General features: G+C 38.6%; 1 protein-coding gene across 6 annotated transcripts; it reads right to left on the bottom strand.

Moving 5' to 3' along the window:
- Positions 1-64: 64 nt before the first annotated feature.
- On the bottom strand, positions 65-22,749 carry LOC109085860 (protein FAM131B-like). 6 transcript variants are annotated; one of them, XM_042776443.1, is made up of 9 exons: positions 22,580-22,749; positions 12,752-12,789; positions 10,874-10,909; positions 7,760-7,862; positions 6,407-6,625; positions 5,090-5,230; positions 3,993-4,270; positions 3,093-3,353; positions 65-2,327 (listed from the first exon to the last, which is right to left on the bottom strand). In XM_042776443.1, the coding sequence occupies exons 1-9, from the start codon at positions 22,605-22,607 to the stop codon at positions 2,094-2,096; spliced, it is 1,338 nt and encodes a 445-aa protein (XP_042632377.1). In that variant the 5' UTR covers positions 22,608-22,749; the 3' UTR covers positions 65-2,093. The 6 variants fall into 6 exon arrangements, with proteins under 6 accessions (XP_042632377.1, XP_042632374.1, XP_042632373.1 ...); XM_042776440.1 differs by lacking the exon at positions 22,580-22,749 and adding an exon at positions 14,210-18,649 and having other exon boundaries at positions 7,769-7,862; XM_042776439.1 differs by lacking the exon at positions 22,580-22,749 and adding an exon at positions 14,210-18,642.
- Positions 22,750-23,224: the final 475 nt, after the last annotated feature.

Raw genomic sequence — 23,224 nt, 5'->3', positions numbered from 1 at the left:
ATATATCTATACAATTTACTGATCTTTTACAAATCTCTACAGCCATTAACAAATGAGACAGACCTTCGCAATAAGGATTTTATTTACAGCATATTAAAATGCACATGATTTGAATGAGGTTACAGGATGACACCAAATGGATTTGAAGAAACTGCAAGATTGCTACCTAGCTTTATTTTTTATTCCTCAATAATCAGAAACCCATTTCAGATATCCCGCGTTGCTTTGCCATTCTGCACTAAATGCATCATATTTCGCAGAGTATGGCAGAATTATGACATCATTGCTGTGAGCTATTAATGTCACCATCTTTTGGACATTTCACAAAGAGCTCTGACATTGAAGATGCTCTAAGTGTACTTTCCAAAGAATCTAATAATGAGAGATCAACCACTTCAATCTTTCTCATTTCGCCTGCTCTCGAATTTCCAAAAACAACCATGAGATCTTTGAAAATGATTCTCAATCAGCAGCCACTAGTCCTGTGATGTTCGAAATATCACAAAGAATGACAACTCGCAGGCCACATTAGTATAGAAAAATAAATGTTACCACAGCATTGCATAACGGCATTAATCAAAACTCTCAAAATCATCAGAGAATATAAATCATTGCTGAACCAAACGCCTTCTAAATCTAAATTAGTGTTAATGTTGCCACATCCAAAATGTTTTATTTCTCTCTCTTTTGGAACGTTTATAAGTATCGACAAAGGTTTGACATGTGCACGCTAGTAGTCGAGGGCACTTCTTTCTGCAGCGGGTATTTAAATTACAGCTTATTAAATAATTAGTGGAAAGCCTGCAAGCATTAACCAGAAAAGCACCTTCTTTTCACTTCTTTCCACAGTCATACGGTCTTTCATGACAAAAACATACTGTGACCTAACATGTCAACTAGCCCATTACCACATGATTTTACTGAGGTAATGAGAGTTTATCTCTTTATCAGCATTATGTCAGCAACAGGGAAAGCTCTTAACGTAAATAACATGGAAAATGCACGCATGCATGATATAAATGGCTCCTACATGTTAGTTCATCAAAAATGGAAATTAAGGGATCCATGCATGGTCTTCAGGATTCACAGTTTGGCTTCCTGTAGTCTCAGCCTCAATGGATTAAAAGCATCCAAAGTTTACTCCTCTTTTTGCATGAGAAGATTAATGGAACGTCTCAGAATGACGACGATGACTCTTCAGTTTTCCTTTTGTTGTTCAGTGCAAATCAATATTGAGCAGCTCCGCCAGGCAAGATAAACACAGACACTGATGAGAAAAATAAAGCAGAACAGAACAAAAAACTTGAGGACAGAACCGGGCTGTCGCTATGAAGATAGGCAATACATTCGTTTATGTCCATAGTAGTGCATAAGTCTTAGTAACAATACAGTTAGGATGTTGAAAAGGGCAGCACTGTTTCCATTTGGGCAGTATTGTGCTTGGATATATTAAGATCAAAAACATGTTTTCCGGGGTGTGTATTTGTGTGCGCATCAGTGTTTGTGTAAGTGTGTGTGCGAGTATGTTGGAGGTACCTAGGGGACACTTCACGCAAACAGCAAATTTGTAATATTTTTTTCAGAATATACCTTTAAATACACATACATCCATACATTCATACTAACATATATACATGTTATATATATATACATACAAATACATATGTTTCATTGGCTTTTAGTTTTATTACAAAAATCAATATATATTATTACTATGTGGATACTGTTAATTCAGTCACTTAAATACTCAAAAAAAAAAATCTGCATGCACTTTCTTTTGGTTGTATTGATTTCTCAGTATTGCACTCTTCGTTTTCATTCGTAAGCGGCCTTGGACTCCGGCGCTCCTGCCATAAAACAGCAGCAGCAGCACATATAATGTATCATCCGGGCTTTGACACTGTCCCTCGTTTAGTCTTTATAGGCGACCAGAGCTCAGAGCATGTTTTGTTCCTGATGTGACAGTCCTTACGAGTACACATCTGGGGTAAAAGGGCATATACAATAGCTTAACTGGTGGATTATTTCACAGACAGTTTTTTTTTTTTTTTTTTTTTCGCTCCGTTCTTTCGGATGCCACTCGGTTTAAACCATTAGTTGGTTGCCACAACGACAACAGCCCCATCCTCCACCTCTTTTTCTTTCTCCTCTTGTGATTGGACGACGCAGGATGTGACTTCGTAGGTCATGTGCTCAACCACTGGCTCTGCTGGTGCTTGCCCTGGGCTCATGCCCCCGGGTGGGGTGGAGTCCTCTCTCAGAGACGGAGGGGTCAGGGTGGGAGTTACGGATGTCAGCTCTGGTTCGAGGGTGAGTGTTATGTCATCCTCCGAGAAAGAGAGAAAAAATTAAAGGAATAGTTCACCTAATTTGCTGAGTTTTATAAACCCTGAGGCCATCCAAGATGTAGATGAGTTTGTTTCTTCATCAAAACAGATTTGGAGAAATTTAGCATTACATCATTTGCTCACAAATGGACCCTCTGCAGTGAATGGGTGCCGTCAGAATGAGAGACCAAACATCACATTAATCCACTCCAGTCCATCGATTAACGTCTTGTGAAGTGAAAAGCTGTGTGTTTGTAAGAAACAAATGCATTAAATTGTTTTAACTTTTAAACCATCAATTCTGGCCAAAATACCAATCCATAATAAAGTCCATCAAAATCCATTGGCATAGTTGTTTAGAACTGTCTTGGAATGTTTTCACTTGTAAACCTTGTGTAATCTGTTCATATTCCTCTATTGATCTAGAAAAGACAACTTCTTCACTGGAGAAAGCAATATTATAGATAGAGAACTTAAGAATGTATTAGATTATATGATGAGCCATTCCTGCTTCACAAGATGTTATTGATGGACTTATGGAGTAATTGTGGTTTCTTTTTATGCTTTTTATCAGCTGTTTGGACTCTCATTCTGACGGCACCCATTCACTGCAGAGGATCCATTTGTGTGCAAGTGATGTAATTTTTCCAAATCTGTTCTGATCTTTACCCATCTACATCTTTGATGGCCAGAGAGTGATTAAATTTTCATTAAACTTTCAGTTTTGGGTTAACTGGTGGTGAAGGATGTGGAAATAAAAAATGCCACCTTGACTTCCTCCTCCTCTTGCTGCTCTGGGATGCATTCGGTCTCCGCAACGTATTCCTCACCGTACGTTTCCGCCATTCCCATTTCACCCATGGTCACGCCCATGTGTCCCAGCATCTCCATCTGATGGGGCTCCACCTGAGCCGCCGCCCACAGGTCAGCCAGTCTCGGGTGGGTGGGCGGTCCCAAACTGTGAATAGTGCTGTTGGGCGTGGCTTGTAAGGAATGAGAGGCGCTGTGCAGTCGATGTTCCAAAGACCAAGAGAAAACATGAGAAAAAGAATCAAGAATGTTTGCAGGTATGATGGGGAAAACAATCTTTAAAGCAAAAAACTATTTTAATATCGGGTATGGAAGATACGAAAATTAGTCCTGAACATCTTTAAAGAGGGATTATACTACAATTGCAAATTGAGAAATAGAAGCATTGCAAATGGAAAATAAAACACTTTTACAACTATTGGTTTAAATTTATTGAGATTACAATTTAAAGTAGCTGTTTTGTATTAATAAATTTTTAATATTAATATATTTTAAAATTTAATTTATTCCTGTGATGGCAAAGCCGAATTTTCAGCAGCCATTACTCCAGTCTCATGATCCTTTATATATAATAACTCTAATACATAATACATATAATAACAATGTAATTACATATAATATTATTTTGAAGTATTTCAGGCACTGGATAAACTACCCGCAGAGATGTGACACCAGAACTCCATCACAGCTTTCAGTCATAGTCAATACTGTTCTAAATACAGCAAGACCACCTAGAGCGCCACCCCGTGGATGACACCTGGCTAAAATAGGTCAAGCAGTAGAGCTAAACACAACTTTGTAGTGTTCCTCTGAGCGTGTAAACATGGCAGCGTCTCAAACTGTGTGTTTTCTGACCTGTTGATACTGCAGGAGCTGCTGCTGCTGGTACTGCTGATACTGTTGGAACTGCTGTAGGTGGTTCTGCGGCTGCAACGTCAAATAGTGGGTGGAGCTGTCATAACCCTCACCCGAAGCCCCGCCCGCCATGATGTAAGAGCTGGCAGCGGGAGAAGCTACACCCGAGGGCTCGTTGCTGATTGGCTCCCACGCATCAGAGGAGGAGAGACAGTAAAGGCCTTGGGAGACATAGGTGTGAGGCCACACTTCTGCAGAAGAATGATGCAACGGCTGGTCTGAAGGACAGAGACGTGGAAACGAAGGAGAGACAGATGGAAGGTCATAAGGTGAAGGTTCAAATGCAGGTGAAACCAAAGTAGTTTCTGGAACAATAACTATATTAGCATTCACACGAACACACGATAACGTTCTACACTTTGCAGTTTTGTCTTCCACTTTAAATGCTCAAGTTCTTTTTAAACAGGATGGATTCTGATTGGCTGTAATTTTTTTAATCAGCTGGAAAAAAACATTGTTACAGTTCTCTGCTACACAAAATCCTCATTATTTTGACATAATCAGGCCAAAGAGATGCTTTTTGTTTGGTGTTAAGCTGCAACCTGACTTCAACCCAGGGCTTGTATAAGCTCTGATAGCTGAACCTCAGGAAAAGTGCTGTTCTGCCATTCTCCCCATCGCCTTTGGGCCTGCAGCTGTCACTGTGGCATCTCTGACACATTTCCTCACACTAAATAAAGTGGTGGCAATGCACTCTAGACCTGTCAAATGGACTGGAAGTCACATCAGTCAAGGCTAGGTAAACAATATAAAACAAATCTGCAGAAATATCCAAGTGCTCAAATCAGTGAAATGCAGAGGAGTGGTTATGAGACCCCTGTCAAAAGATGCTAACAGTTCTTACTGCAAGAGCTTTTGAGCTGCCAGTGTAATAATCATGCAAGGATGTGCTTGTAATATCTGAGCTGTGGATTAACAAAAGTCGTCAAACAAAATGTGAAAACTTTGATGCAACATAAATTATATTGCCTTTTTAAAAATTTTCCAACAATGTATTCATTCTGTTATGGCATGAGGTGGTTGTTGGTGACCCTCACCTCTGCTGGTGATGCTCTCTTGATTAACCTCACTGAGGTGAGCCACACTGCCCTGGTTGGAGTTGGCACAGAGACTCTCTCCATCCATAGAGTTCCAGCCTAAGAGTGTGGCCTCAGAGATGGCAAACTGCTGCATAATGCCTGCAAAAAGTCAATTTACTATTTTTATGTTTTAAAGACGAAATACACTGGATAAATGTTGTAAATAATAGATTCTCACTGAAATGGTTCACTCAGCTAAACATTTCCAAATTTTTATTTTAGCATATTAATACTACTGTTCAAAAATTTGGGGTCAGTATGTTTTTAATATTATTAATATTGTTAAAGAAATTCATACTTTTGTTTAGAAATGAAAGGATGCGTTAAATTGATCAAAAGTGACAGTTAAGACATTTATAAATGTTTCAAAAGATTTCTATTACAAATAAATGCTGCTCTTTTGATCTGTCTATTCTTCAAAAGATGTACTGTATTCCATAAAAATATTAAGCAGCACAACAATGTTTCTTTAGTACCAAACCAGCATGTTAGGATCATTTTTGAAGGATCATGTGACACTAATTTGCCATTACAGGAATAAATTACATTTTTACATATATTAAAATAGAAAGCAGTTATTTGAAATTCTAATAATATTTTACATATTAGATCACATCAATTGCATAAATTCAGCCTTGGTAAGCATAAAAGACTTTCTTGAACATTAGGAAAAAATCTGATTACAAAATTGGAAATAACAATAAATTCTCAGAAAGGTTGAGTTGTTAAAAAAATATATAAAATGAAATATTACAATTTAATATAATTAATTGCACATTTTTTCATTCCCTTAGATGTTATAATTTTAATATTAAAAAAAGCCACATTTTTGTGCTGATAAAAACATTTGCAATTAATGTACTGCAATATTTATTTATTTATTTATAAACACCCTTAAACCAAGATAAATTCACCAGAGAAGCAAAATTGCATAAGATATTGAGACTTTAACAGAATACAGAGTAAATATATTATATGTGTTTTGGTAATATAATATTTATAACAATATAATTGCATTTTTCTGGTCCCATGTTTTTATTTGTATTGAGCAACAAAACATGTCAAATTAAGTGAGGTTTAATCTTTTAAGCTTACAAGTAAAACCCAAATATACTGATAAATTAAAAATATATATATATATATTTTTGAGGTACAGTTTAATTTAGAAAATGTTAAAATGTCCTTTAACGCTATAAATCATAGGCATACATTTCAACTTAATATATCATGTTTCTGTCTGGTGACTTCACCATATACATTTTCCAGTCATCTCACCCGCTGCCATTCGTGCCTCTTTTTCTCCGTCACTCAGGTCACTATAGGCGTCATTTTCAAGCCGCCTCTCCCTCTCGCGGTTCAGATTGGAGCGTCCCGCTCCCCCTTCTGGCCCTGCGGATGGTTTACTCCAGCTCTGCCACTCAATCATGTGGGCCACACGACCCTGAGCCATGGCAGTGGGCTTGGTCACTTTGTCCTTCATTGATCTAGTAACCCCTAAAGAAAAACAAACACAAATCAGCACCTGTACAGACTTTACATGGTGCTGGAGAAAGGGGCGAAATGAAAGCAGCCAGGCAATGCATTATGGGATATGTGTCTTTTGTTTAATCACCTTAGTACAGTAAACTACTGCAAGGCTCTGTGGATGATAACAACCGAATGAATGATTATGAGTGTGCTACAGTCTGTTGACTTGATCAATCACCACACAAGCGGTGAGAGAAATGTGATTGGTTGACCATGTTTAAAAATATATTATTCACAAGTGTAATGAATAACGTGAGATTCATAAGCTTTTATGCATGTATGAATAATTAGAGCCAAAAGGGAAATGTCTAAACATTTCCTTTAAACAAAATGGCTCATTAGCATGCAAATATCTCATTTGAACAAGAGGCGCATTAGTTTAAAACGTAAGGCTCTAAATGTTACCGAGAGCTAAAGACAAGGTAGTCTGATAGTAACCTCGCTGACGGTTGTGTGATTTTTCTCTAGGCTGCTGACAATGATAAAAACCCCATCTGATGAAGTGACTGCTCTCTTTAAATACTTTGATAAATCACCTCTGTTTGTTCCAGGGGAAAAACAATCTAATGGTATCACTTGAGCACTTCACCCCATTTTCAACATTTAGGAAAAACAAGAGAAATACAAAAGATACAGGACATGAAATCAAGAGAGATCCAGATACCTACGTTTCCCGAAACCTGTTGTGACAATGAGCAGTATCCATTAAAAAAAACACCACCACACCACCACAACACATTAATGAGCAACAGTTTACTTCACAAAAGAGCACTTCACCTCACAAAACAACAAAACACACTTCAATACACAGCTTGCATCACACCTAAAGACTACATTTCCCAGCAGCAAGCTTGTGGAGATGGATAGTGCACTTTCGTCAGCCGTTTTTTTTTTTTTTTTTTGTGAACTCTTGTTGGGTCTGACTGGAGATTTCGTCAATGGCTAAAGAGGCCATTGACATGCACTAATTAATGGAGGAGGCAGGTAGTGAAACTGGAAAGGGAGGGGAACCCACAGGGGCAGCCATGTTGGCTCCAATCGCCATCTCCTCCTCTGGAGCCAACATGGGGTCGGTTACCAGCTACCGGGACAGACACACACCTGACACACCTGTCAGAGAGGACTTAGCCAGAGCCCCAATCCCATAGGTGTTGGAGTTCCGCTTCAGACGGGGCAAAATGGAGGTGGTGTCCTCCATGGACAGCTGGTGAAAGAAAGAAAGAAAGAAAGAAAGAAAGAAAGAAAGAAAGAAAGAAAGAAAGAAAGAGCAGCATTAGAGAAGCAGCAAAAGTTACAGAAGTGGGAGTAAAAATCAATTAAAGCAATAAGCCACGAAAATCACTGTAACACATAGCCTCATCTGGCTCTTTCACTATACAGCGGCAATGGCAATGATAAAGGACACAAAGGCTCAGTGAATATGATTTATTAATCATAACTGACAATAAACAATCCTTCTGCCAAGCAATATAGTTCATTAGCCTAGCTGTAAACTTTTTACTGTTGTGGTAGCAAATTAAACTAAAAGCACATTAAAATGATAGTTTAAAAATTAATATTCTGTTGTCTTATTTCATAATAATGAAAGTAAATGAGTATTAGAACACAAAAACAAAAAAAATAAAAAAAAAAAAAAAAAATAAAAAAAAAAAAAAAAAAACAGATTCAAAAACTTGCCTGGCAAACAGACTGAAATTTTGTTAGTTGTTATTCACTGAAAACAGTCATCCTATTTTCATTAGAAAAGTACTGATGGCCAGTTCATAACCCAGTCATTCTTTCCAGGATTTGAAATAAATCATTTGATTCAGTTCACAATAATTTAGTCACAAGTTTGAAAACTTAATTTTTTTTTTCTGTCATGATCCAAATTTGCTCCTTTTGTGTTCCATGGAAGAAAGAAATTTCCAGTTAATATTGAAAGATTTGTCAGAAGCTTAGTGGTGGTGACATGGACATTGTGTGAATGTGGTGTAGTTCCCTCAGCCTAACACTAGCTTTTTACTTCTGGTCATTGTGTTTCAGAATTCATTCAAACTTGATGACGGAAACCTGTAAGAATGAGTTGTTATTGTAAGCTAAAACTAAAACTATTAAAAATCATTTTGAAAAGTAAATTGAAAGTATATATATATATATATATATATATATATATATATATATATATATATATATATATATATATATATATATATATATATATATATATATGTATGATGAGAAACTTTAACTTAAAAATACAGTGCACAGCATTAATGAGTACACCCCCTCTGAATAAATATAAGAGATGTGTTTTCTTAATGATCACTAATATAATTCATGGGAAGATGGCAAAATTTAAACATATACTTAATAAAACAACAAAATATGCCAATATTTTCTGTAAGCAAGTTAGCCAATTTTGTTTAAATGAAGGAATGCAGAAATAAGTACACCCTAGATTTAATTCAGAAAATATATAATATTCTAGTACTTAGTATGTCCTCCAGAACTTAAAGTATACTGCTCTGTTTTAGAGGGGGTGTACTCATTAGAAATATTCTAAAAACAAAACAAAACCTAATAAAAATGACAAAACACAAAACAAAACTACTAAAACTTAAACTAAAATTACAATAAAAATTCAAAAACATGAAAATAAGTTAATTCAACATTAACAAATAATATAATAGTGAAAAAATAAAAAATTAAATAAAATCACTGTTAAGAATCATAAACTTTTGTTGTATTAACTTTTTTTCATTTAAAGATGAGAGCAGATGTCACTAACTCCATGTGAACCACACTGTGTTATCTCTGATCTCTCACATCCAGTGCCACCTACAAGTCGCAAAAATGGGCCAAATCTCAGATAACATGACGTGGCCTATCGAAGACAGCTGGCCCTGTTACTCATACCCCCAAAGACACCTGCCAGTTACTAAACACTGTGAGTCATGGCAGACATTTAAAGGGATACTCCACCCCAAAATGAAAATTGTCATTAAATCACTTACCTCTATGTCATTCCAAACCCGTAAAAGTTTTGTTCGTTGAACACAATTTGAGATATTTTGGATGAAAACAGGGAGGCTTGTGACTGTCCCATAGACTGTCAAATAAATAACAGTGTCAAGGAAAGTATGAAAGACATTGTCAGAATACTCCATCTGCCATCAGTGGTTCAACCGTAACATTATGAAGCGACGACAATACTTTTTGTACGCGAATAAGACAAAAATAATGACTTTATTCAACAATTCCTCTCCTCTGTGTCTCTCCAAATCAGCGTAGCGCCATTTTGGGGAATCTGAGCTGTCCACAGGCAGCGTACGCTCTTCTGTGTCAGCAGCGCCACAATGATATGTTTTCAATGTATATTTAAGCTTTGATTTGAAAGAAAACAGTGCATCCTGTGTCGCGGCTGACACAGAAAGCGTACGCTCCCGGTTTTCATCCCAAATATCTTAAATTGTGTTCTGAAGATGAACAAAGCTTTTACGGGTTTGGAACGACATGGGGGTAAGTGAATAATGACAAAATTTTCATTTTGGGGTAGAGAATCCCTTTAAGGTAAGTTTGTGATTTATGTTCATACAAACATTTAATTATATTAGCATCTCCAGTAAAATTACTTTTCAACCATCATACTATTATAATATTTACCTTCACAACATCACCATCAAATACTACCAGTCAAAAGTTTGGATTATGCATTTATGTTTTTTGAAATGAATCTCTTATGCTCACCAAGTCAGTATTTTTTTTTTTTTTTTTTTAAACAGTAATAGTGAAATATTATTACAACTTAAAATAATTGCAATTGTTTAATTTTTTAAAATGTAATTTATTCCTATGATGGCAAAGCTACATTTTCAGAAGTCATTACAATTTTTTCAGTGTCACATAATCCTTCAGAAATCATATTCAACAATAGTATGGTTTTTACCATATTTTTGATCAAATAAATGCAGCCTTGGTGAGCATAAGAGATTTCTTCAAAAACATTCTAAAATCATAATTATTCCAAAGTTTTAAACAGTAGTGTACCTGACATAATATGTCCATGCTTTTTGAGCATTTGTTTAAAACAAAAAAAAAACAAAAAAAAGAGCTGGATACCCCCAGTGAGTAATATCATATAATTTATAAACAAAACAAACAAAATCACAAAATAGAGGCAGAAAACAAGAGAGGCAGAAAGTATGAAGAGCAAAAGGTCAATACCAGACTTACATTGATTCCTTCCCAGGAAAATTCAGCACGTCCATGTTGAAGCAAAGCAGATAACAGTTAAAGAATAGATGGGAAAAATACAGTGAAAAAAGAAAAGGCATGATTTCAGTTAGCAGGAAACAACAGAAGGCGAAACATCAAGCCAAGAACAGAACACTAGATCTGGAAGAACAACATAAACAGAAAGCAGGAGAAAGAGGCGAGACGCTGTTCATCTTTTATGAACTGTTGTGTAAACCAAGATATATCTTTGTATGCACCCTTGTAATTATACAGATAATTAGCTTATATGGTGTAAAATATTCATGAATGAAGTACCACCTATAGTGTATCTGTGTTGATCTCTGCCTTAGTCTCTACACTGGATGAGGACAGCAGCAAGAAGAGATGGAGGCGACTTTGATGAGTAGCAGTGAGGTAAGTAATCCTAGCCAACCCAAACATACTCAAAGCATGCTATCGATCGTATTTACACCGCACCCAGCGCAGTGAGACAACCATGGTGCCAGTACAAACAGCAGTAGCCGCTCATTGTTCATTAAGAGAAAGATCAATATGAAAGGTCAAATGGAGGTCAGTATCAGAAAGGCATTGGTGTCTGCCCCTTAGAAACTCCGAACAGACAACAGGCACAGTCGGGCCGTTCGGGGGTTTATCGATTCGTTTCCCACCATCTTAATGTTTATTGCTGCTTGTTACATAAACGTGGAGCTGGCTCCTAAAAATAAATTTTTGAGGCTGGCTTACAATTACAGCAGCCACCTACTACTTTTCAAGGAAGGGCTTAATTCTGAAAGTGAAATTTAGTTATCAAATGAAGGTCAAAAGTAATAAGGAGCCATGGAAATAATAAACCACAATCCTGTATATTCCTGTTAGAATATATTTTCTTAGAGGTCAGCTAGGTAATTTGCTGCTTATATTTGGTTGTGTGTGAATAAAAACATGTTTTATAAAAGCAAACACTCACACAAAGTCTGTAAAACAAACTAGTCCAATCTATGGCCTTCCGAATTAACCTATAATAGTTTATTATGTGAAGTTTACATTTGAGGCTGATTGAGCTAGCAATAAGATAACTAAAATAGCCTTGCTAATTACCAACTAACACCTGATTCTTGAGAGATTCACTGAATCTTCTATTACAAATTCTTTTATTTTAATTATTCTTAATTTAGCAACCAGTAAGTGCCTTTTCGAGTGCAGCTCTCTAACACAAAAGCATACATGCACAACACAGACACTGTTTTAATTGGCTCCAGCTACAGTGAGATGACACCACATCCTGGCTCAGCTTCTTAACTCTGCATTGAGATATTAAACATGCCGTTTGGTTTGGACAGCTACCAGTAGCCAAATGGTAGATTTTGAGCCAAATTCATCTGTGGATGAGTAGAGCGTCAAGCCAAGAGCTGTTGCCCTTGGGTGGGGCGTGAACACAGACAGCAAACAAGGAAGACGGATGAGGCTATGTATTCCCAGGAGACAAACCCGTTATACAGCAATACTGTACGGTAATGGCTGGGCTCTAGGGTCCGGCTCCTATGGCCTTGCTGAGGATCTAATATAGAGGCTTTTCAAATACACATTATACCATCAAGCTTTCTCTTACTTTCAGCACTACAGGGTGGCAAGACGTGTGTGTGGCACGCAGGGGGTCTTCGTGTTAGCTAAAGACTTCATTAAAGTGTCATGAGGCACAAATGTCAGCACTTGGTAGGTATAATAGCTACGGACAGAAATGCAGATGTCGCAAAAGTATTATTTCAGCAAAGGACATAATTTAGATGTGATCCTTAGAGCCTAAGCTCACAACATGGGACAAAGGTTTGGCCCAAAGTAAAACTTAAATATGCAAAGCGCTGTAGTTTTATTTACCTGCTCCCCATCTTTCCGAACGGGAACTGCATCCACCGCTGCAGAGAAAAAGAGAGAGACAGACAGAGAGAGATAAGAGAATAGGCATGTGCCTTATGCAACCTTTACCAAATATGCTAAGTCAAACTGACAGCTTCTCGCTACATTTTCTGCTGACATTCACACAAAGGCCTAAAATTAGATTCATTATCTATCCAAAACCGCCAGCACTCTGTGGGGAAGGAGATTTGTTGCATCATGCTTTTATATCGCATCTGTCATGATAATAAGGATGTATCAAACAAACAGGACGATGAAGACAAAGATAATTCCAAACAGGCTTGAATAAATCCACAATATGATCCAAGCAGAGAACAGTATCTAAACAAAGCATAGTAACAAACAATAACCGACAACTAAGGGGTGAAATTAAATACTGAAGTTAATAAGGTGTGCACAGCTGAACAGAATGGCACAAATTAACAGCCATGACAACAAATGCTAAGGGAAGATGGTGCAAACTGAAAACAAAGTGCATTTGTGAGTGAGTTTGAAAGTACGCCCCCTCCTGGAAGGCATGGCGTCATGCCAGTAGATGGAGCAGGCTCTGGAACAGGACCGAAATCCAGGAGAGGGACTAACAAAAAGGTCTAAGGAGGTGCAGATGGAGGGGACAGCTAGGGAATGGCCTTGAGCAGAGGCAGGTGGATGTTGATCCAGGCCACAGCTGAGACAGCGCCCCACGGTGGCGTTGCAGGAGGCAGGAGCCATGGATGTGTAGAGACAGACGGCACCATAGGGATTCCAGAGATGACGATGATGTGGAGGAAGCCCACCATGCAGCCAAAGAGCCAATGCAGCAACAGGACTCCAATAACCGCAGCGACGACCCCCCGAGATGGCAGCAGGGGTCCAGAGGGCTGAGGTTGAGCTGGAACGACTGAGGAGGGAGGCAGACCCTGAGGAAGGGCGGAGCTACAGTCTGCAGCGGAGGCGCGGTGATGTCCGACCCAGGCAGTGCCAATGGTCCGAGGGAGCCCGGCGAGGCCGAACGTCCAATGATCGCTGCTGACGTTGAGGGAGGATGGAGCGCAGGAGTCAGGGTGACAGGTCGGGGAGTAGTGGAGCGTGCAGAGGCAGGTGGAGGATCCATAGGCTTCCCACATCCAGAAAGAGATGGCTCCCAGCAGGCCTGAGGTGTTGACCCACCACTGAGAGGAGGCAATGAGGGACTGATGAGAGGTAGTGATGACTGGGTGGCAGGATTAACTGGGGACTGGAGAAGAGCTTGGAGAGCAGTACAAAACCCAACACAAAATTTGATTTCAACAGTATTCTGGAGAGGTGGTGGGAGAAGGAGTCTGGGCGGGGCCAGTGAGTTTGGGACATAACAGACTGATTCAGGTGGTAGCAAAGGGGATAGAAAATCAATCTCTCCAAAATCAAAACAGTTTTCCAGTGCGATGGCCAAACACTCACTCTTAGAGGCGGGAGATTGGGCAGGGCTCACTTCCATCCCCACAAATTCCACATTCACTCCCTCAGCGATGGATGAAGATGCTGGCTCATATACCCGGTCAGGCTCTGTGACAATGTTCAGCTCAGTCGCTCTTGTTAGCACTAGCTCGTGCGTTGTGGCAGAGTCACTTTCACTGCCTGGCTGCCGAGCCCCGGAGTCTGGGTGTTGTTGGCTGGGCACTGGGCTGTTAGTGGGGCTGGTATTGTCATTGATAGAGCCAACAGAAAGTGGCAATTTAATAAATCCATAATATGATTCAAGCAGAGAGAACAGCATCCAACCAAAGCATAGTAACAAATAATACCCGACAACTAAGGGGTGAAAGGCATGAACTTAAATACCGAAGTTTATAAGGTGTGCACAGCTGAACAGATTGACAAATTAACAACCATGACAACAAATGCTAAGGGAAGACCGTGCAAACTGAAAGTTAAGCCCATGTGATGTGTTTGAGTGTGGCAGCATCATTCCTATAAAATGATAAAAACATTTAGTGATCATGCTGCTTGATGCAATTATGCAAATTAATAGGCATTGTATTTTAAGAAGAGGCTTCCAAGTGATGCTGAATTTAAGATTAACCTCAAACAAGCATGTGCTCTTAGAAGAAAAGAATCCGGCCATCTTTAATATTAAAATTATATTCACGAGATTAATAAATATGTTTATTTTGTATTCTAGCTCCCCTATATTTGCACTTTGGCATCATTTTGATTATGTTGATGGTGTGTGTTTTCAGTGACTCATTCAAAATGACAAACTAGAAATGACACATAACCCAGTTTGCACTACATTTTGAATGATGTGCCTGAAAACAATCACCCCTGTAGCATTAGAGACCGTATAAACACATAATATTGTAGCATAATGACATTGTTTTTGAGACAAAGCAATAAATGGAGCCACAGCGTTCAGTGACAAAACACAACACGGTGCATAAGGCCAACCAGCAATCAAACAATCATCCGTATCAAACATATTAACAAGAGTATGCAAACATGCAGGTGATCATGTGCACTGTATTCTTATATAAAATATGTTTATTGTGTTCCGACTGTTTTTGAGAACTGCACACTTGTTGCTCATGCTATCGTCTCTAGTGAGAGTAAGGATATGTTTGCAAAGAATAATAAATGGCTGTAAAAGAGATATTGTGTGGAAGCCCTTACGGCATATAGAGATGGTTTAGTTTTGTATGCTAATTGCTAACTGCAGTCGCTGCTCCCCTCATTTACAACAATCCAGATTCATCAATTCATTGTAGAACAAGAGTAAAACCTAGTGCCTGCTGTGCAGTTTTTTTTTCCTGCTACAATTGCCACTTGTCAGATTGTAAAGTATGACCCCAATGAGACATTGCGTTAAGCTACGTTCACACCGTGACATTTTGCCATCTGACACAAATTTTGGGAATCGTGAAAGATTTATCTTAGTTATATGTTAAAATCCCTGAAAATTGTCCAGTATGCACCTTGCTTAAAATGCTAACAGACTTTAGGAAATTCATCACAAAAGCCCTATTAGGAATGGTAATTGTCTCTCATGGGGAAGGCTGTAAAAAATAAATTTGCATGGCTCTTCAGTGATAAAACTGTGTATTTAGTTGATTCATTCATGTTGGAGGAGCAAGTTTTGTGGAAATGCACTTCTCACGTTGTCAGTCACATGTTTAACATTTATTTAAATACCCTATTTAATAATAGATATTTCTTGCATTTTATCTCTCTGAATGATGGATGTCATTATAAAAATAACAGGCATTTGCAGAAACAAGTTAACACAGGTATTTGGTTGACTAGTAAAATCATTGCAAGCCCTAATTTATAGAAATGTATATAATACTGTACATATTTTAATATTTTATTGCATACCAGTTGCTGCCATAATAATGGCTAAAGGTTTACATGATTTTTGTTCTCGCTGTAATGAAGCGGTGATTTAATATTACTCCTGTAAACAGTTTCCAGCAATTTCAGGAATAAAAGTCTATTTTTAAAATGTATGCATGCTGAGCATGTCACATTAAAAGATCCAAGTCTGATGACTTTTCCATATGGCAAAAGTCACAAACAGCAAAATTGTGTTGTAACTCTTGCAGAAACTCTGTGTGAGAACCTTCACTGTGCACATATGCAATTATAAGTGAATGAGACCCTGTCTATCTGCAGTGCATGTGCTCTCTCTCACTCCCCCATCTCTCTCTATTCAATTTAGTTCTATTTAATTTAGCTCAATATCAGTGAAATTGAGTTGAGCATCGGCTTCATTCAATGAACTTATTTTCAACAGTCCTAAACCATTGACGCACTAGAATAACAATATTTGTGATAGGGTTAATCACATCAAAACAGAATGTACAAGTCATTGTTCTATTTGCATCAGTGTTTCTTTTTTTTTTCATTTTTGTTTTTTTTTACTCCAGACTGATTCAGATCTCAGAATGCATTAATTGCACCCGATGCATGTGTGTGTGAGCGTGTGTCTTTTAATTGCTGGGCTCTCTCTCTGTAAGTACAACAGAGCCTTTGGGCCTTTGGGCCATTTCCTCAATCAACCTAACCCACTCTGGAGAGATGGATAGAGCCATGCAGAGTGGTGCAGCTCTGGAGGAGACTAGTGAACAAGAGTGAAGCGTAAACAGAGAAAGACAGATAAAGTGAGTTAAGGTAAATCAAATCTACTCATAATCAATTACAAAGGAGACAGTCAGAACCAACAGACCAGAAGATCAGTAACAATGACTAGATGAGAGCAAAGATAGATGGCCACATGGCCACTGCACTGTTTATTCTGCCCATCTACATTGATGTCTGAGTCTGAGACTGAGCATTATTAAGGCCAGAGCTTATACGGGATAAACAAATCTGCATATGATGAGGATAAAAGCTAATTTCAATGCACAGTGAACGACAAGGAACATGATGAAGATTCCTAGACACCCGATGTAAGCCTGACTGTATCACGGGGAGAAGCAGCTGAAGATCTGCATTGCCAACAACCAGATGGAAGAACAACTGGACCATGGTACAATCTGGCTTGACAGATCTCACCGCCTAGCATGTATGAGAACATCTTTGAGATTTTATTATACAGCAAAAGGTAAAGATGGAGAGAGGGAAGAAAAAGGGACAAATAAAGGAATGCAGGCTGGAACTCTGACACACGGTGACGCTCACAGTGACTCTGATTAAGACTGAAGTCCAAGAGGCTGACTCACCTCCAGTACTGAGCCAAAAACACATGGAGAAGAGGGGGAGGGAAAGGAAAGACAGAGACAAAGAGGATGAGAGAAAGACTGAGACACTGAATGAAGGAAGGAACACTATGCTATGCAGTATAACAAAGAAAAACGGAGGACAAAAGCGGGTAGACATAAAGAGATTAAAATGACACTGAGTTTAAAGATGCAGAAAGAGAGAGAAAAGAGTCAGAGAGAGAGAGCACAGAGTTACAGACTGTCAGGATGATGAAGGGAACACAAAATGGGTATTTACACTTAATCGATCAGATTGCTATCCGATTAGATTTATGTCTACACAAAATGGAAGATCAGATCTGCTGTTCCCAGGCTATATTAATGCTAATGCAGAGCTGTGAAATTTTCACTCTTCAACCAAATAGAAATCAATGTTTGAGTTCTGAGATCTAGAGGTGTACATTTTCGTATTTGGCCTGAACAACAAGACGCATTTACACTTAACTCAGAGGCATCTTGTTTGTTTAAACCACTTCCTGAGATGGTCTGGGGGTATGTTTACACAACAACGATTGTACTAAAAACAGAAACGTTTTTCTTTTGGATCTTTTGAAAAGTTTTGCGTACAGACAACAATGTTGTCAAAAAATGCCCTGTTCAGACGAATCTGCGAAAACAACTAAAAATGCTGTATTATGCATGCCAGGCCAGTAGTTGGCGATGTCACTTTGTAAATAAGCACTACATGCCTGCGCATACATGCATTCCTAGACTGAACACGTAATATGCATGCACGTGAAGTCAACACTTTCACAAAATTGTGTTTTGTGAGACGATAATGGTATCATTTTCAAAAACTTGCGCTATGAAACCTTTTTTCAAAAGTTGGCCCCCATAACGCCATTGTTGTATAAATAAACCGCCAAAACGCATGAAAAGTTTCCCATTTTTAGTTGAAAACGGTGTCGTGTTAACATCCCCTCAGTCACAGATGTGTCTTAGGTACCACTCACACTCTTTCATGATCATATAAGTCAGAGAAATAGAAATTAAGTGACCCAATGAAAATACCCCAGCAAAAAATATATGAGCAAAAGACTGACCTTGAGTGAAAAAGGGGACAGTAAAAGAGAGATGGGTAGTATGAGAAATAGAAACCCATGAACAGAAACTAAACTGAACAGCAGCAATTACTGTTGATGAGCCAGCTATTTATCAAACTAGGACAACGTCTGGTTTGATAAAGTTATACCAAAATCTCCTTTTCTATGCTATGCAAAGCTGCATAATGAATTTGAGTGAATAAATGCCCAAAATAAATATCAGCAAACTCTATCAGCAAGAATCTATGCAAAATTAGCTGGGATATGTATTTATACTACCGTTAAAAGTTTGGTTTCAGTAAGATTTGTAGTATATTTTATAAATATAGTCTTTAATCTCAATAAGGCATATGTATTTAATAAACAAATTCATTAAAACAGTATAAATATAAAGTAAATATTGTGAAATATTATTTTATGATTTTAAAAAGTACTTTATTCCTGTGGTGGCCGAATTTTCAGCATCATAATTCCAGTCTTCAGTGTCACATGATCCTTCAGAAATCATTCTAATATGCTGATTTGCTGCTCAAGAAAATGTCTTATTATTAACAATGTTAAAAACAGTTGTTCTGCTTTATATATATATTTCAAAAGAATATAAATAAATTAAGCAACATTTTTCAGTTACAAGTAAAGCTATAAGAGAGAGAGAGAAAGGAAGGGAAAATGTTATTGCATTTCATTATGGTTTTGACTTGTGAGGCTGAACATTTCTTCACTTGGGACTTAAAACACACTTCTAAATTATCGGTTTATGAAGGGACCTTCAACCTATTATTAATGGAAATCTGTAAAAGAAGCAACTGCTTCTACTGTCTCAAACTTAGTTTGAGTGAACAGACAGGTGGAACTGGATGGCAGCAGCTTAAAATAAGAAAAGTCAGGGGGCATTTTTAGAATAAAACCTAAAAGTAACCTGAGGATCAGGTCCCATTATGGACAGCTCTGGATAAGAATGATAAGAGGTACAAATTCACCAGAAGACATTTGAGAACTTCCTGGCTGTCACTCCCTGTGCCTCCCTCCTTCCCTTCTCTCGTCTGACTCATTCTTTGCAGTCCTTCTCTCTCTCTCTCTCTCTTTGTGATTCCTTCTGCCCCTTCTGCCTCCTCCTCCTTGAGGAGTAAACCTCTCAATCATACTGAGCCAGTCACCTTGGACCGTGTCTGTCACCACACAAGCTGGATCATGCAATCACACACGCGCAGGAGATTGAGTGTGTGTGTGAAAGAGAAAGGTACAGAGAGACCATCTGCATGTCAGCTTGTCTGTCCCTCTTTCAGAGCTTGAAATTAAATCAATACAAAGAGGCATCCCTGAGAAACGCAATAGCTCAGAACAGAACAAACACGTACAAAGAGCAGCCCAGTGCAAACATCGGCATTAGTGCCAAGAGCTCAGCCATCTACCTGATGCCCTCCCAAACACACCTACATGACAGTTCTCACCAACAATCCTGTGACAAACAAATACACGCGCCGTTTAAGCAATCTATATGTACATTTATTCATTTAACAGATGCTTTTACCCAAAAAAAACTTTGAAAAAGTGATTTATCATAAAGCACTTAGCAAACGAAAGAAAAGTCTTTAATTTCACAGCATTGTGTGACTGTTCTTTTAAGCTTGCCAACACATACTTCTCTCAACTTATTGCTTGTTATATTCACTCTGAGACACTTACTTGGGACTGAACCATAAGATCAGATCATTCATCATTCGGCTACAGTGACAATACTGTTCAACTGCTCTGGAATATGTATAATGGAATATATAGAAAAATATACATAATTATATATAAAAACACAAGCAAATATGTCAGAATATAGCAAATTAATCATAATATATTTTCAAATAAATATGGAATATACAGGAAAACAGGTATATATATATATAAAAGACAACCTAATTTTTAAATATTGTCTTTTGTGTCATACATGTAAGTTAAATAGCTAAATACAAAGCTGTACAAAGTTGCAGTTCAAAATTAAAAAAAATACTCTGTTAATTTATGATAATATGTTTAATATGCTTAGTGCTGTGTCTAAAGCCATAGATTGACCCTCACTGCTGATTGGTGAAGTACAGAAGACTATAATTATAGCAAACATTCCCAGTGAATATGTTTGACAGCTTAGATAACACAACAACTTTAATGAGGAAAGCCTGTGAAGTGTTATTTCAGGCTCATTTACTGAAAGCTGCAAGAGGGTATTTCTAGTTTAATACTTTGATTAGTAAATTGCAATTGCCCTTTACAATCTGTCACCAGATTCAGGTATTTCAGTAGTGCCCTTTAAAGGCTGTGGTTGATTCATTACATGATCTTGCGAGAGGAGTAATAGCTGTTTAAGTGACTCTAATTAAAAACCCAAACACATACACATACATATATATATATATATATATGTGTGTGTGTGTGTGTGTGTGTGTGTGTGTGTGTGTGTGTGTGTGTGTGTGCATAGAATATAAGTTTAAAAATATAATTCAAATGCAATGCATTTTACCATTAACACTGAATCTCTAAAGGATTTGTGATGATCAATGTAGACCTAAGAATGTTCCTATTTCTGGCAGTAGCAACAATTTGCTTTGTGAGCTCATGAAGTCAAGAATAACAAAACAAAAAAATCGATAATAGGGCCTTGGTTGAGCCATTGAGAACATCAGTGCAACATCTCGACAGCACATAAATTTCCTCCGCTTACATGAGAATTGTTTGCTTCACTCAAAATAAGGGGGTGAACAACCACAGGCCCGTATCAGGCTATTGACCCATATTATTTAGCATGCATCTTATCCTCTCTCCTCTCCTTTTCGGTCACTGTAAAGTAGACACTATTTATAGCCAAACACACTAAATATGCAATCCACGCTCCTCTCCAGAGCATATAACATACCCGGCCAATTTCAGTGCCACATCTTGAATGAATATATATATTGCCTTTATATATAAAATTTTAATCTAAAAAAAATAAGTATTTCTATAAGAAGCGATTAAATATAGTTACTCAGCAGGATATAAATACAGCCCGTAAATTTAATCCCTAATTACCCAATATGTCTTACTCTGACACTTTGTGCAATAGCTTTATTATGTGAAAGACTCTAGACTCTCTGTTCCTTTGGCAACACAGCTCAATGACAATCAAAGGTCAAATACAGCAGCATTTATTTATTTGTCACTCCATCAGCTGCCTGGGTTTGTTTTGATACTGGGCTCTCGTCTTAATGGGCATACAAGCATCGTAAAACATGTTTAAGAGGGAACAATACTGTGTCTTCTCTCCAGGGTAGTTAGCCTGCCAGCCGTCTCACAGTTACAGCAGAATATTAATCGTGGCAAAACACCCGCAATTTGTCATCAACAGCTGTGTTAACGCATACCCGTTTGGCGGGAAAAGGTGCCCACCATTGCCATTGCAGAATTTGACCTACATGTGAAGCGCATCCAGTCGGCTCCACGTCACACCTTAATGCTTTTAGAGCGTGAGCGCATGGACCCTGCACCTCTGATCCTGAAAAACACCCTCTTCTGTGAACCTGCATGTACGAACGTACACACTCAAACCTGTGAACTGCTGCTGTTTTCACATAAACAGCTCCTAACGTGACTGTAGCACAGTGTCAGATATGGTGATTCTTTGAGACCGTCTGTTCCGGAGGTGCATTGAATGCAATAGTAAGCTCCAAAAATTCCACTTTGGATCTTTGAAACCACTGGGCAAACGGTCTGTCTGCATCTACCGCATGCACACGGACGCATGCGGCTATCAATTCCAGACGCACTCTCAAAAGCTGACGGCTCTCAAAAGCTGACACCTCCATCCCGGCTTCCCAAAAACAGTGTGCCGAATCACTGTCAAAGCCTGGAGGAGAAACGGCCTTCAACCAAAAGGTTTCCATAGAAACACACACCTTTTCCCCAAGAGGGGGGATGTGTGTGAGCGTCGCCTATCACTCCTCTACCCCTGGCTGGTCTCCTTTCAACCTGGAAAAGAAAGGCAATCAAAACGGAGAGGGTCTTACTGATGGTGCGGGAGCCAATACAGCCCATGGTGTCTCAGCGAGGGCCGGTTTGTGAACGAGGAACAACAGCCACCCTCTCAGCAGACATTCTCTCCTTCTCTCTCTCTCTCTCACTCCTCTTCTTCTTCTCCGCGTCTCTGACTCTCCCCTCCTGTCTCTGTAAGGCTGTATGCGAGAGCGAGTGTGTGTGCACGCCTCCAACACACTCTCGCCGTCATCCACCCTCCCTCCCTCCTTGCCTCGCTGCAACCCCCTCAATACTCTCTGGTGAGCCGAGATATCAGAGTTAGTCAGTCACTAAGTCAATGTGTCTGTGAAATGGGAAAGATCAGTGTGAAACCGTTCACCAGTCACTTATGTTCCCATAAATCCCTTTGTAATCAATACTTCTGGTTGTAGCATCATACAGCTGACAATGACATTGAGAAATGTCAATGACAACAAGAGGAAAGAGCGTTGATCAGAAGTTACACACAATTCCCTGGTGTTCCCAGGTCAGTATCTTGAGTAATTGTACAGGGCATCTCTTTTCTTTGGTTCTCTCCATTATCGCTTGACAATGCGGTGTGACTGTCTCCCCACCCAACTCTGCCGCCCCTCCCTCGCTCTTGTTTTCCTGTTGCGCTTGCACTCTCCAAAGCATGT

The sequence above is a fragment of the Cyprinus carpio genome, chromosome A19 (assembly GCF_018340385.1).
Source record: "Cyprinus carpio isolate SPL01 chromosome A19, ASM1834038v1, whole genome shotgun sequence".
Taxonomy (NCBI): domain Eukaryota; kingdom Metazoa; phylum Chordata; class Actinopteri; order Cypriniformes; family Cyprinidae; genus Cyprinus; species Cyprinus carpio.
Note: the sequence above shows the minus strand (reverse complement) of the source record. Positions and strands in the feature narration are given on the sequence as shown.